The sequence below is a fragment of the Vombatus ursinus genome, unplaced genomic scaffold (assembly GCF_900497805.2).
Source record: "Vombatus ursinus unplaced genomic scaffold, bare-nosed wombat genome assembly UNPS02014793.1, whole genome shotgun sequence".
Taxonomy (NCBI): domain Eukaryota; kingdom Metazoa; phylum Chordata; class Mammalia; order Diprotodontia; family Vombatidae; genus Vombatus; species Vombatus ursinus.
In genome coordinates this window covers 13,723,873-13,737,558 of record NW_020954571.1, presented here as the reverse complement: position 1 = coordinate 13,737,558, position 13,686 = coordinate 13,723,873, and the positions used below count along the sequence as shown (strand labels likewise).

The 13,686-nt window shown below is 41.3% G+C and overlaps 1 protein-coding gene across 4 annotated transcripts in view; it reads right to left on the bottom strand.

The window, feature by feature from the left end:
- COL27A1 (collagen type XXVII alpha 1 chain) overlaps positions 1–13,686 on the bottom strand; it is a 244,751-nt gene that overhangs the window by 184,279 nt on the left and 46,786 nt on the right. For 3 of the 4 annotated variants that reach the window (XM_027869712.1, XM_027869713.1, XM_027869714.1), the window contains exons 6-7: positions 12,520–12,573; positions 10,636–10,689 (exon numbers count right to left, since the gene is read on the bottom strand). The exons of the other annotated variant lie outside the window; for it this stretch is intronic. In XM_027869712.1, coding sequence (XP_027725513.1) covers positions 10,636–10,689; positions 12,520–12,573 — 108 coding nt within the window. The remainder of the gene's footprint in view (positions 1–10,635; positions 10,690–12,519; positions 12,574–13,686) is intronic. 4 annotated transcript variants of the gene reach the window in all.

The window sequence follows — 13,686 nt, the reverse complement described above, 5'->3', positions numbered from 1 at the left end:
CACAAAAATCCACTGAAGAAAACAACTCCTTAAAAGTTAGAATTGGGCAAGTGGAAGCTAATGACTCTATGAGACATCAAGAATCAATCAATCAAATTCAAAAGAATGAAAAAATAGAAGAAAATGTATAATACCTCATTGGAAAAACAACTGACCTGGAAAATAGATCCAGGAGAGACAATGTCAGAATCAGTGGGCTGCCTGAAATCCATAATCAAAAGGAAGACCTGGACAGCATCTTTCAAAAAATTATCAAGGAAAACTGCCCTGATGTCCTGGAACCAGAGGGCAAAATAGGCATTGAAATAATCCACCAATCACCTCAGGAAAGAGATCCCAAAATAAAAACTCCAAGGAACGTTATAGCCAAATTACTTAACTATCAGGTCAAGGAAAAAATACTACAGGTGGCTATAAAGAAACAATTCAAATATCAGAGAGCAACAATCAGGATTACACAAGACTCAACAGCTGCAACAGTAAAGGGTCAGAGGTCATGGAACATGATATTCCAGAAAGAAAAGGAGTTAAGACTACAACCAAGAATCACCTATCCAGTGAAATTAAGCATAATACTTCAAGGGAAAAAATGGTCATTCAATGAAATAGAAGGATTTCAAGCTTTCATAAGAAGACCAGAAATGAACAAAAAATTTGATCCTAATATCAAGACCCAAGAGAAGCCTAAAAAGGGGGAAAGGAAAATGAAAACATAAGGGATTCAATGGAACTGAACTGTTTACATCCCCACATGGGAAGATGATACTTGTAATTCTTAAAAATTGTACAACTAATAGTACAGTTAGAAAGAATATACATAGACAGAGGGGGTGGGTATAAGGTAAATTTGAAGGAATGGCACAAAAAATAATTAAAGGATGAGAAAGAGGAGTACACTGAGTACAGAAGGGACAGGTAGAATAGGGTAAATTATTTCATATAAAGAGCTGCAAAAACCTATTACAGTGGAGAGAAAGATGGGAGAGTGAGTGATGGACATTACTTGAAGCTGACTCTCATCAGTATTGGCTCAAAGAGGGAATAATATACACAATCAATTGAATATAGAAATCTATCTTACCTGACAGGAAAGCAGGAAGGGAGGAGATTAAGTAAAGGGGTGGGTGGGCGGGAACAGAACCAACAGAAGAGAGGGCAGACCAGGAGAGGCAATAAACAGAAGCAGAATAATGTTGAGGAGGGAAAATGTGAAAGGAGAGAGAAGACAAACAGAAGGATAAATAGGATGGTGGTAAATATATAGTTAGTAATCACAACCGTGAATATGAGTGGGATGAACTCTCCCTTAAAACAGAAACAGATAGCAGAATGGATCAAAAACCAGAATTCTACAATATGTTGTTTACAAGGAACACACTTGAAGCAGAGAGACACACAGAGTAAAGGTAAGGGGCTGGAGCAGAATCTATTATGCCTCAGCCGAAGCAAAAAAAAAAAAAAGCAGAGGTAGCAAGCCTGCTCTCAGACAAAGCAAAAGCAAAAATAGATCTAATTAAAAGAGATAAGGAAGGAAACTACATCTTGCTAAAAGGTACCATAGATAATGAAATAATATCAATACTAAATATATGCACCAAATGGTATAGCATCCAAATTCTTAAAGGAGAAGTTAAGTGCGTTACAGGTTCATAACCAAACAAGAGATAGAGAGCATTACAAAATGTAAAATAGATACTTCTGATTATATTAAATTAAAAAGCTTTTATACAAACAAAACCAATGAAACCAAGATTAGAAGGAAAGCAGAAAATTGGGAAATAATCTTTACAGCAAGTGTCTCTGATAAAGGCCTCATTTCTCAAATATATAGAGAACTGAGTCAAGTTTATAAGAATATAAGCCATTCACCAATTCATAAATTGTCAAAGGACATGAATAGACAGTTTTCAGATGAAGAAATCAAAGCTATCTATAGGCATATGAAGAAGTGCTCTAAATCACTTTTGATTAGAGAAATGCAAATTAAAACAACTCTGAGGTACCACTTTACACTTATCAGATTGGCTAATATGACAAAAAAAGGAAAATGAGAGGATACGGGAAAATTGGGACACTGATGCACTGTTGGTGGAGTTGTGAACTGATCCAACCACTCCGGAGAGCAATTTAGAACTGTGCCCAAAGGGTAACTAAACTGTGCTTACCCTTTGACTCAGCAATACCGCTACTAGGTCTGTATCCCAAAGAGATCATAAAAAAGGGAAAAGGACCTATAAGTGCAAAAATATTTATAGGAGCACTTTTTGTGGTGGAAAATATTGGAAATTGAGGGAAAATCCATCAATTAGGGAATGGCTGAACAAGTTGTGGTATATGCATGTAACGGAATACTATTGTGCAATAAGAAATGAGAATATGCAGATTTCTGAAAACCTGGAAAGACTTGTACGAACTGATGCAAAGAGAAATGAGCAGAACCAGAAAAACATTGTACACAGTATCAGCACCAATGTGTGATGATCAGCTATGAATGACTCAACCCTTCTCTGCAAGACAATGATCCAAGACAGGTACAAGGACTCATGAAGGAAAACGCTATCCAAATCCAGAGAAAGAACTGATGGACTCTGAATGCAGATCAAAGCATACTTTTTTTTCCACTTACTTTATTCTTTTTCAAGTTTTTTTTCCCTTTTGATCTGTTTCTTCCTTCACAACTGTGACTAATATGGAAATATATTTTATAGGATAGCACATGTATAACCTATATCAAATTGCCTACCATTTTAGGAAGAGAGGAAGGGGAGGGAGGGAGGGAGAAAAGTTTGGAACTCAAAATCTTGTAAAAATGAATGCTAAAAATTGTCTTGATGTGTAATTGGAAAAAATAATATACTATCAAAAAACAGCAAGGAGACCAGTGTTACTAGGTGACAGGGTAGGCAGGGAATGGGGTATAAGATATAAAGACTAGAAAGGGTGGGTAAGGTTATTAAGGGCTTTGAACGCTAAGCCAAACAGAGGATTTTATATACGATCCTAAAGGTGCTAGGAGGCACTTGCACAGTGCCTAGCACATAGTAAGCATTTAATAAATTTTTGTTGATTTGACTTGAGTTACCCAAAATAATTTGCCTATTTGACAGGTTGAAAGTAGTAGGATTTGAACCCAGGTCTTCTGATTCAAAATCCAGTGTTCTCTCCAAGACCTAGTTAGGCTATATTGTGTTATCCTGCCCAAGACACTACCCTTCATGTAACAGGTACTCAATAAATATAAATACCACCCCCCCCCGATCAGTCATTGATCCATTGATCTCATAGTCTTTTAGGGTTACAAGAGAACATGTAATCCAATTCCCACATTTTAGAGTCGGCACATAAGTGCATACACCTAGATTCTACTGTGAGTAGGAAAAACAAAGGGAAAGAAAGATGGCTGCATGTCATCACATAGGCAGGGATGAAAACCAATATGGAAGATGATGGGGTAGAAGTTTCCAGAATCTACACTCCAGATAGAGAGGCACCCTTATAATATCCTATGATGGAAAGAATACTGGAATGGGAGTCAGAAGACTGGGGTTCTGGTTCTAGTTCTGCTCCTTAGGCACTGTGTGATCTTGGACAATTCACTTTCCTCACTCTGTGACTCAGTTTCCCCATTTGTAAAATGAGGAGGTAGAACTAGATGACCACAGTAGTCTTTTCCATTTCTAATGTTCTGAGATTCTGGGGCTTTGAGGCTTCCCAGAATGCATTTGCAATAACAAGAGGAAACTTTTTGTCCTCAACAAGCCTTTCTAAACACCCACAGGCGTGCGCACAAAGATTCTCACATATACGACCCCATGAAACTGAAACGCTTAATTACAAACAGAACAGAGTCAGTGAGATCCAAGTCATTGGGTTATTTTACAAGCATTCCTTCTATACCTACTCACTTCTCAGACTGCTGAGTGCTATGTTTGTCTCTGAAATCCCTGTGGTCAACTGACCAAACATTGCCAACACTTAGTAGGGCTAGTGGCCACGGACCCTCTTCCATACAATAGGCAAACCATGGCCCAGAAATGAAGCTGGTTTGGGTGCATAGGGTTCAGAATGAGAAAGGAAAACGCTTTTTAAAAAATGATAACAAACAACAGTCTTAGGCTTTTGCCCCCAACCAACACATGCATGCTTTTTTTTTTTTAAAACTGGGCATACCCCTTCAATGAGCCAAGCCACCACACCTGCTCCCACCTAACTTTAGATGCTCTCTGTCTAGTCCAGTCATTCCCTTTTATAGAGGAGAAAACTGAGACCCAAAGGGAAATGACTTGTCCAAAGTCACAAAGACAAGTATAGTGGCAGAGACAAGACCAGAACCCAAGTCTCCTGATTCCCCCATCTGGTGCTCCATCCATTAAACTAATTTCCTCCCATTAAAAGTGGCACATAACCGTTATACCTGGCTGCACAAGAAAGCATCAATCACAGAAATTTCCTGGTAGGCTGTGAGCAACCACAATCCAATGTCAGCTCTGTCACTAAAGGAAGGAGCGTACTAGTCTCCTCAAACTCTTCAGAGCTGGGGCTGTTTACCAGTCTTCATCCATCTTCAAATAGCTCCAAATGACAGAGGGATGATGGCCAAAATCAGATGGGCCATTATCTTCCCCAGACGTTGTCTGGAAATTACAGGCTAGGAACCACAAGGTAGGCCTCAGGGCAATCATTTCCCAGTTGCAGGTACCCCTCTCGAGCCAGAGTTGTTTTGACTGTCGCACTGGTCGTCAGAGATCCAAGGCAGAAAAGCAACAGTAAACTTGTGGGATCTGGGAAGCAGTGACAGTCTATGCAAGGACCCTAGAGGGTTCTCTAGCAGAATTAATGTTTATAATATGACTAGGTTTATACTTCGGTTTCTGGCCTGAATTAATCATTTACTTAAGACATTTGGGAAAAACCAGACATCACCTCATTGGTATTGTATCCAAAGCAGCACCCCATCACCCCTTCCAGCCTGAGGAGGTTATCTTTGCTGTGCTCAGCAGATGCATAGTTTCAAACTTCCATCCAAGTGGGCCAGGGATCTAACAAACTTAACAACCACTGCCCCATGCCCAGATTTTGAGCAAAATCCAAAAGCACACCTGTTCATCCTTCACCCCAGAGTCACCGTTTGTACCGCTGTATATAAGAGGCCTCAGCTATATGGAAAAGATCAGGATCCAAATTCATTTTCATGGCACTGCCAATGTGACAACCATGACTCCAGCTTCAAGACTCAAATTTTAAGGCCATGCAGCATGACACTTCCTCTTCTATGCAGTGAGTTAAAGTGAAAATCCATATGGTCCACACAATCCAAATGATCCTGGCATTTTTCCAGTTTTATACATCACTGCTATCAGTTCCAAGTAATGTAACCAGAGGTCCACTAACCAGTCTATATATGGCTCCCTATTATTTCTGATACAGGCCTTTTAAACCCTCTACAACCTGGCTCCAACATACCTTTTCATCCTTAGTATATACTCCTCTCCTTCACAAACTCTGGTCCAGCCAAACTGTCTTCTTGCTGTCATTCACAGATAACATTCCATCTTCCATCTCTAGGTCTTTGCATAGGCTGTCCTCCATGTCTGAAATGTATTTCCTCCTCTGCTTCTTAGAATCCCCAGTTTCCTCCAAAGCTCAGATCAAACACTACTTCCTACACAGTCTTTCTTGATTCTCCCAGCTCCTAATTAGTCTCCCCTACTACCTTCTATATATTTTGGACATAGTAATATATGTATATTGTGTTTCCTCCAATAGAATCAGTCACTTGAGAAGCATTTATTAAGCACCTATTATGTGCCAAGTACTAGACTAGGAGCTGGAGATACAAGCAAAATAATAAATGATCTGTACCTGAGGGCAGAGATTGCTCCATTTTTGTCCTTGTGTGCCTAACTCCTAACATATAACCAGGCACATACTGGTGCTTAATAAATGCTTACTTCATTGATTGATAATACCACCTAATAAAGTACAGTGCCTTGGACATCGAAGGTGCTTAATAAATATTTATTGAACGTAACATATATCTCTTTACACTTATCATGTACATATATAGTATTATATCACAATCCATCATGAAATAGGTGGAAAACTTATCATTACTCCTGTCTTACAAACTAGGAAACAGACATTAAGAGGTTCTGTGACAAGCTGTGTCACCTTTGTCTCTCTTGCTCAGAGTTTCCTCATTTATAAAATGAGGGGTCTGGACTAAATGATCTCTCTAGTATCTTCCAAGTGTAACATTATATGTTCCAATCTGGAATTATTTGGGGAAAGAGTTACTAAGCTGTTTATATCCTTTGACCCAAAAAGGCAACATTCCTATGTTCTAATCTGGAATTGTGTGAGAGAGGGTTACTAAACTCTTTATCTCCATTTGATCCATGATCCTTACTGCTGGGCATACAAGGTTAAAAACAGAAAGGCTCCAGATATGCCAATAAATCCTTAGCAGCACTTTTGGTGGTAATTAGTAGAAAACTAGAAAAAGAGTGGGTACCCATTGACTCCCAAAGAATGGCTCAACAAATTGTGATACATAAGTGTAATGGGATACCATTGCACCCTAGGAAATTAAGATGATGAGAAATTAAGAGCAACACCAGAAACCTTATGTGAATGTTGTTGAGTAAAGAAAACAAAACCATGATAATAATAACAACAACAACAACAACATTTATATAGAGTTTACTGTGTGGCAGGTACCTTGCTAAGCACTTTACAATTATTAACTAGAACAACCCTAGAAGGTAGGTGCTATTATTGTACACAGTGATGTAGGTGGAAACAATATGGATGGCTGAGCTAAGATTAAACATAATCATCATCATCATCATCATCATCACTAGTATTTATATAGAGCTTTAAGGTCTGCAAAGTGCTTTTACAAAAATCATCTCATTTAATACTCACAACCTTGGAAGGGAGCGACTTATACCCATTTTACTGATGAGGAAACTGAGGCAAACAGCTTAAGTGACTTGACCAGGATCACACAGCTCTTAACGGGTTTAAAGTCACATTTGAACTCAGGTCTCCCCAACTCCAGGTCCAGCACTATCTGCTGTATTACCTACCTGCCTCTGATGACAAATAATGATTCCAGAAAAAAAAGATAAGGAAAAACACTTTGCTCCTAATAATAGAAAGACTACTGACTACTGACATTGTAGAGCATGTGTGGGTTGGTTTTGCTTAAATATTTATTTGATAAAAGAGGACTCTGTGATGGAGGGGTGGTTAATATTCAGAAATGATCAAGGTATAAAAAACGAAGGTCATCAATGAAACTTCAAGAAAAAATTACTATATTCTCAGGTCCCTTCCAGATCAGACATCTGGTGAACCCAAATTTTTTGATCTCCCCCCCACCCATTCTGAAATTATTTGGCATATTTTTTGCATTTACTCATCTGTGTACATATTGTTTGCTCCTAGGAGAATGCCAGCTCCTTGAGGGAAAGGATTGTTTTCATTTCTGTCTTTGTATTCCCGGTTCTTAGCACAGTGCCTGGCCCAAAGTCCCTGCTTACTAAATGCTTGTTAAACTGAATTTAGTTGAGGTCAGGTAAGGTGGTATACGCCTACTGCCGGGGAGGCTAAATCTGGTGGCTCTCTCGAGCTCAGGAGTTCTGAGCTGCAGTGGGCTAAGCTGATTGAGTTTCTTCACTAAGTTTGACATAAATATGGTGAGTCCCCAGGTGCAGGGTCAGAGAAAGACCACCAGGTTGCCTAAGGAGGGGAGATTCTGCCCATGTTAGAAACAAAGCAGGTCAAGGCTTCCGTGATGATCAGAGTGGGAACAGGCCCATGAGCAGCCCCTACACTTCCAGCCCGATTAAGGAAGGAAGAACTAGCCTGTTACAAAATAAAAATAAATAAATTGGATGGGATGGGGCTAGACTCATCTGGGATCACCCAGAAAGTTAGTAATAGACCTAAGTCTAGAACCCAGTTCTTACAATTCCTACTAGTATTTTGTGAATACACTGACACAGCTTACGTAAGGAAAGGATGCAGATGGCATCAGCTACAGATGAGATCTTGATAGTCATTTTGGTCAGAGGCTGTCCAAGTATCCAAGTTCCTCTGTCCAGTTACTGGCGAGGAGCACCCCAGTTCACCCACTAGGGACTTACAGGACAAAGGAGTGAGCCAACCGGCTGAGAGGTAGAGCTTCCTGAAGAGAAATAAGAGACACGCCCCAGAGGCTGCCGAGGAAATATGAGCTCTGAACAAAGGTACAAAGCGCTGAAAAGACATAGAGGCCAACCATGGGAAAGGTCAGATGCCTGACGCAAGGAAGCAGTGCCTGAGTCAGTGTGAGACTGTATTACCTATCTGCCTCTCATCTCACAAAGATCTCACAAAGAACCAGCAGATGGGAAACCAAAGTGGACACTCTTGTTGGCTGTGCCAACCAAGTCTTTGCCATATAAGCATCTGACCTGAGGCAGCAGGGCTGGGCATTGAGATCTGGAATGATGAGGAGTCTATTACCGTCACAAGGAAGGGCTACATTATCATTTGGATTTCCATCTCTAGAACCCCAAAGAATCAGAATAACTGTGACTTGATCAACTATGGTTGATTCTCCTTAGACTATTCTAAGTGACTTTAGAAGGCTTGTTCTCAAGGGGCGTCCTGGGACATTCAGGTTTCTCCTGCACGTCATTAAGTGAGCACTCAGGTCTTGGCAGGTTCCCTTGAAAACCAACCTCTACAGTGACTTACAAAGAGAGAGTCAGTTATATCTTCATCTAAAAGGACCCTCTAAGGATACTAACCAGGTCATGGATTCAGATTTGGGGAGATGTCAGCTCCTAAAGATTAATACCAAAAAAAAAAGTCAAACACATCTGAGGTCCACTTAAGACCTGTCTCTCTTTGAAGAGGCTACAATCAAACTAGTGAAGAACAAAGTGTAGGGCCAACTCAGACACCCACCAAGACGATGTCACCCTTCAGGATCTCCACCATGCCAGGGAAAGAGAAGACACCACTACAGGCAACTCTCATTGAAGTAAAAGAGGAGACTCATCTATTCTCACAAAGAAAAAATGTTCCTGGTGGATGGAGAAAACCCAGAAAAGAAACTGCCTTGCAGCTGGAAGGCTCAATTAGAAAAATACCTATGTGAGAATTTCCTGTTATGCCCAGCTGACTCTTTTCCATTCTCCCTGCCCAAACTGGTTGAATCCTCATATGAGCTTCAAACTCTCCTAGGCTCTCTCTCTGTGCCCATTTGGAATGGAAGATATCCTCTCCCTGGTAGACCAAGTTCATGATATTTAGACTGGATTGAGGCCATCAGGGAATTCAAAATGTATGTTGTTTTGCCAAGTATTTTTCCAACCACAGAGACCTTTTCTGAATTTAGAAAGACAAGTCATGCTGCACCTAGGTGAACAGGTTTATCTTCTTGGTTTCAGGTTATAAGCTTTCTTTTAGCTAAACCTTTTACCTGCCCTCCAACCAGGCCATGGGGAACTCCTCCCCAGGTTAACATGGACCTTTGGGGCAAACTGAAAGAGTTCTCTCCATCATTTCCAGCCCAGATTGAGGGCTGTACACATCAAAACCACCACACTCTGCTTTATAAGCTGCTAGTGTAGGAAAACTATGTAACCCACACTTCATCCATTAGAACAGGGCTGCAACCCAGGAGTAAAGAGGCCTACAATATTTCCCTGGGCCAAAAAAATCAGCATTTCCCCATAGCCTGTAGACACCCTCAGCTTCTTGTCTGGGTTTGGCTCCTCCAGGTTTGAATTAAGGGGCCTGGAACTGGCCTATTTGACTGCTCTGCCCTCCCAATACTGAGTACCCATTTTCAGTACCATACTGAGTAAATTCACAGAGAGCAAGGAGAGTGGGAGAGATGATTCTCTTCCTTCCCACCACACATGCAACCAACACCAAAGGAAGCCCAGAACTGAAATCCTGCACAACCAAAGACTAAAGAAGGACCTGGCTGGGATGTCAATGGCCAATATCACCGCCGACCATGATGGAAAAGAGATGATCTTGAAGACAAAGGCAGCTGTAACCACAGCTTGGAGTTGAGGGGTCCCTATCCATAAGAAATGGTTCTTTGTCTGATATCATTATTGGACATGGCCATTATTATATCATTAAAAAAGTCTGTGGCCTGGTCTTAAGTAGTGTCCAGGCATCATTAGATTCATCAACAAATATGTATCGAGCACCTACAATGTGAGAGGCATGCTGCTGGAGGCCCTAAGCTCAAGACACTTATGATTTAGTTAGGAAGGTGGGGCCAATAGATAAGAGATCAACAACAATACAAGAGAAAAGAGGAAAGGGCATTCTAAGCAAGGGGACAGGAGGGAATTACTGTCTAGAAGAGGAAACTGAGGCCTAAGATGGGGAAGTGATTGGTTCAAAGTCACACAGCTAGATGTTTGCAGAATAAGAGCAAGAATCCTGGGTTCTTGAATACCAAACTCTGTAAACCCTATTCCACTCTGCCTCTTGTCTCAGTGTTCCCTCATCTAAAACCATAGGGTTGTGGAGAAAATATTAGATACTAGCAAATGGCTTCCCAACCCAAGTAATGGGTCCTTCTAATAATTGAAAGAAAAAAACAAAACAACCTACCTTTCGGCCAATTGGTCCTGGAGTCCCAGTCAGTCCAGGTAAGCCTATGTCTCCCTGAAAACACAAAAGGGGGTGATGCTATAACAGCTATTCTGACCAGCTTTGCAACACAAAAGGGTAAGGAATCACCTTGAGGGTCATCACACCTCCCATGTAGCCATTTGCTTTTGTTTTGTAGGCTCATTTATCCTTTTAGGAAGGTCTCATCTTATGTACCAGATATAGCACATCTTCTCATCTTATGGTGACTGCCTTGAGAATTCAATTGCTTCCTACATTCCTCAAAGCACACAGCTTTAAGAGGTATTCCATGCAGGATTCCAACAATGGTTCATTCCCTAGACTGGGGACTCTAGATTCCAGATTATGTTCTCTTTAACAGAGGCTAAATTCTACATCTTATAATGACCTCCAACGTGGAAAAGAAGTGGCCAGCTGTTTCTAATTCCCATGGGGTCCCTGGGTTGGGACTTTAAACAAAGACTCCACTAGTTCAATGTCTGCTCCTATTGGAAGAGTTTCTGGGTAGCATCCAGAGGAAAGCCAGACTAACTAACTATAAAGTTCTTTCCCTTGTATGTGAGATGCTGAGTGATCTTGTTCCTGGCTATTTAGGAGGAGGGTTGGATGGCGGGGGCAGAGGAGGAGAATGGATTTACAGATTTCCAGTGCTTCTGGGTGATTACCACCCTCCAACTCCCTTGGTTTATTGGGGACGCTGAAGGGATAGATTAAATCCTCTGGCACAAGTAATTTCTATTTTATGACTTCAGTGTATAGAATCCCAGGCCTCCCGACTTTCCAGCATCACAGAGCCCTTTATTATGTGATTTAAGTGATCGGACTCATGGCCACCTTTTCCTACATACAGGCAACCAACACACATCTCTAATAACTGATTAGCATGGAGAGCCAGAAGCTTGGTCAGGGCTCCCCACTGCAGCTGGGAGGACAGCATTCCCCGGGGCACCTAGAGGAAAGTTGTGCTCAGAAAAGGGGCTGAGGGACCCTCACGCTTCCCTGACTTAGGTGTTAGGGAAGCAGGGTGCAAAGGAGAAAGGAAGCCACATAAAAAAGGTCTTTATAAGGGATTCCAAGAGTGAGAGGGGGAGCTGGGGGCCATGCCCAGAATACTTATCACAAGGATCATAGGAAATCAGTGGAAAGGGCCTTAGCAATCCCATCTCATCATCTAGTCTAACTCTTTGATTTTCAAGATGTAAAAACCCAAGGTGAAAGAGGTGAAGAGGTATCATGCCCACAAAAAACATAGCTCATAAATAAGTGGTGAAGCCAAGATTTGAACCCGGGTCTCCTAACACCAAATCCAATGCTCTTTCCACTATATCATGTGGCCCAGACTTCCAGGTTGTCTCCTAGAAAGAGAATGACTGGCAAAGCACTGAGTATTTAACAAAGATGCAGCCCTGCTGCTCAAATAATGGCTTAGGAAAGCTCTTCCACTATGTAACTGTGGTCTCTGACAGCCTTACAAATTATTAGGCAATCCAGCCACCTGCACATGTTTTTGCTTCTCTGTAACAGTCTGCCCCAGGAAGAATGTAGGTAGAAAGTCTACATAATCAATATTTTCCCTTGACATAAATCATCACTTACCCAAATTGAGAAGGTGAGTACATCTTACTAAGGATTTCCTTAGTTAATGTTAACATCTCGTAAAGCTGAAGACCAAAGCGGTGTTTCCTAGTTTTTGACTGCTTGGAGGTGCCTTACTTGGTAGCCCCAGGGTGCTGAGGCTCCTCCTAACTCCTGAGGATTAATGGGATTTATATCTCTGAGTAAGCTGGTAAAAAACCTCAAGCCCTGTTGACGTCAGCTCATGCCACTACTCCCCCATGAGCTCAGAGCTCCTGAGGAACCTACCTTTTCACCATCATAGGCCTTTCCAGGGGATAGCCCAGGATCTCCTTTTTGTCCCTACAACAACAGAAAAAGCCCCAATTTGTGACCATGTTAGAAAAGACTCCCTCCATGAAAACTTGGCCCTAGAAGGTGGAGGCTCCCTCCAAATGCCTGCCCTCCCATATCTCTCCTCCCTTTGAAAGGGGGACCTCAAGCTCTGCCTGACTTCTGACCAGCCTCATCTCTGCTGGCAGCCTACCAACCTGACCCACCACTTGCCTTCAGGCCACTGGCCCTCACCTCAACTCACAGTTAGCTACTCATTCCTAGGTCCTTCTACTAGCTTTTTCTCCCCTCTTAGTTCTCAGGCAGATACCCTGTGGGAGTTAAGAAACACCTTCTGACCATCCTCTTGAGTGTATCTCAGGCAGACATTGTCCCTTGTCTATATGACATGATTATCCTTCAATTTGTCGGTACCCAGAAAGTTAATACCCCTTCAAATGTATGTTATACTGCATAAGAGCTAGCAAGCCATATTAACAATATCTGACACTTTTATAGCATTTCACACATATACATTACTTTCCTCAAAATAATTCATGAGGTAATACAACTATATTATACTCATTTTATGGATTAGGATACTAAGGGTCAAGAGAGGTTACGTGACTATTCCAAAGTTATACAGTATGTTTCAGAGGCAGGATGTAAACCCAAATCTCCTGGCTCCAAATCCAGCACTCTTTCTTCTCTAACACTTTTTTGTTCCCCAAAATTGTCTTGAATTTATTATATATATGTGTGTGTATGTGTATCCAAATACATGGATATATTTGTGTGTATATATACACATAACACATAGACATACTGTGTGGTGGTGGTGTTCAATCATTTTTCAGTCGTGTCTGACTCTTTATGACCCCATTTGGGGTTTTCTTGGCAAAAATACTGAAGTGGTTTGCCGTTTCCTTCTCCAGACCATTTTACAGATGGAGAAACCTGAGGCAAACAGGATTAATTGACTTGCCCAGGGTCATACAGCTAGTAAGTGTCTGAAGTCAGATTAGAACTCAGAAAGATGTATCTTTCTAACTCCAGGCCTGGCCCTCTATCCATTGCCCCATATAACTGTCCCTTATATGTAAACGTATGTACATATATGTGTACATATATACACAATATATG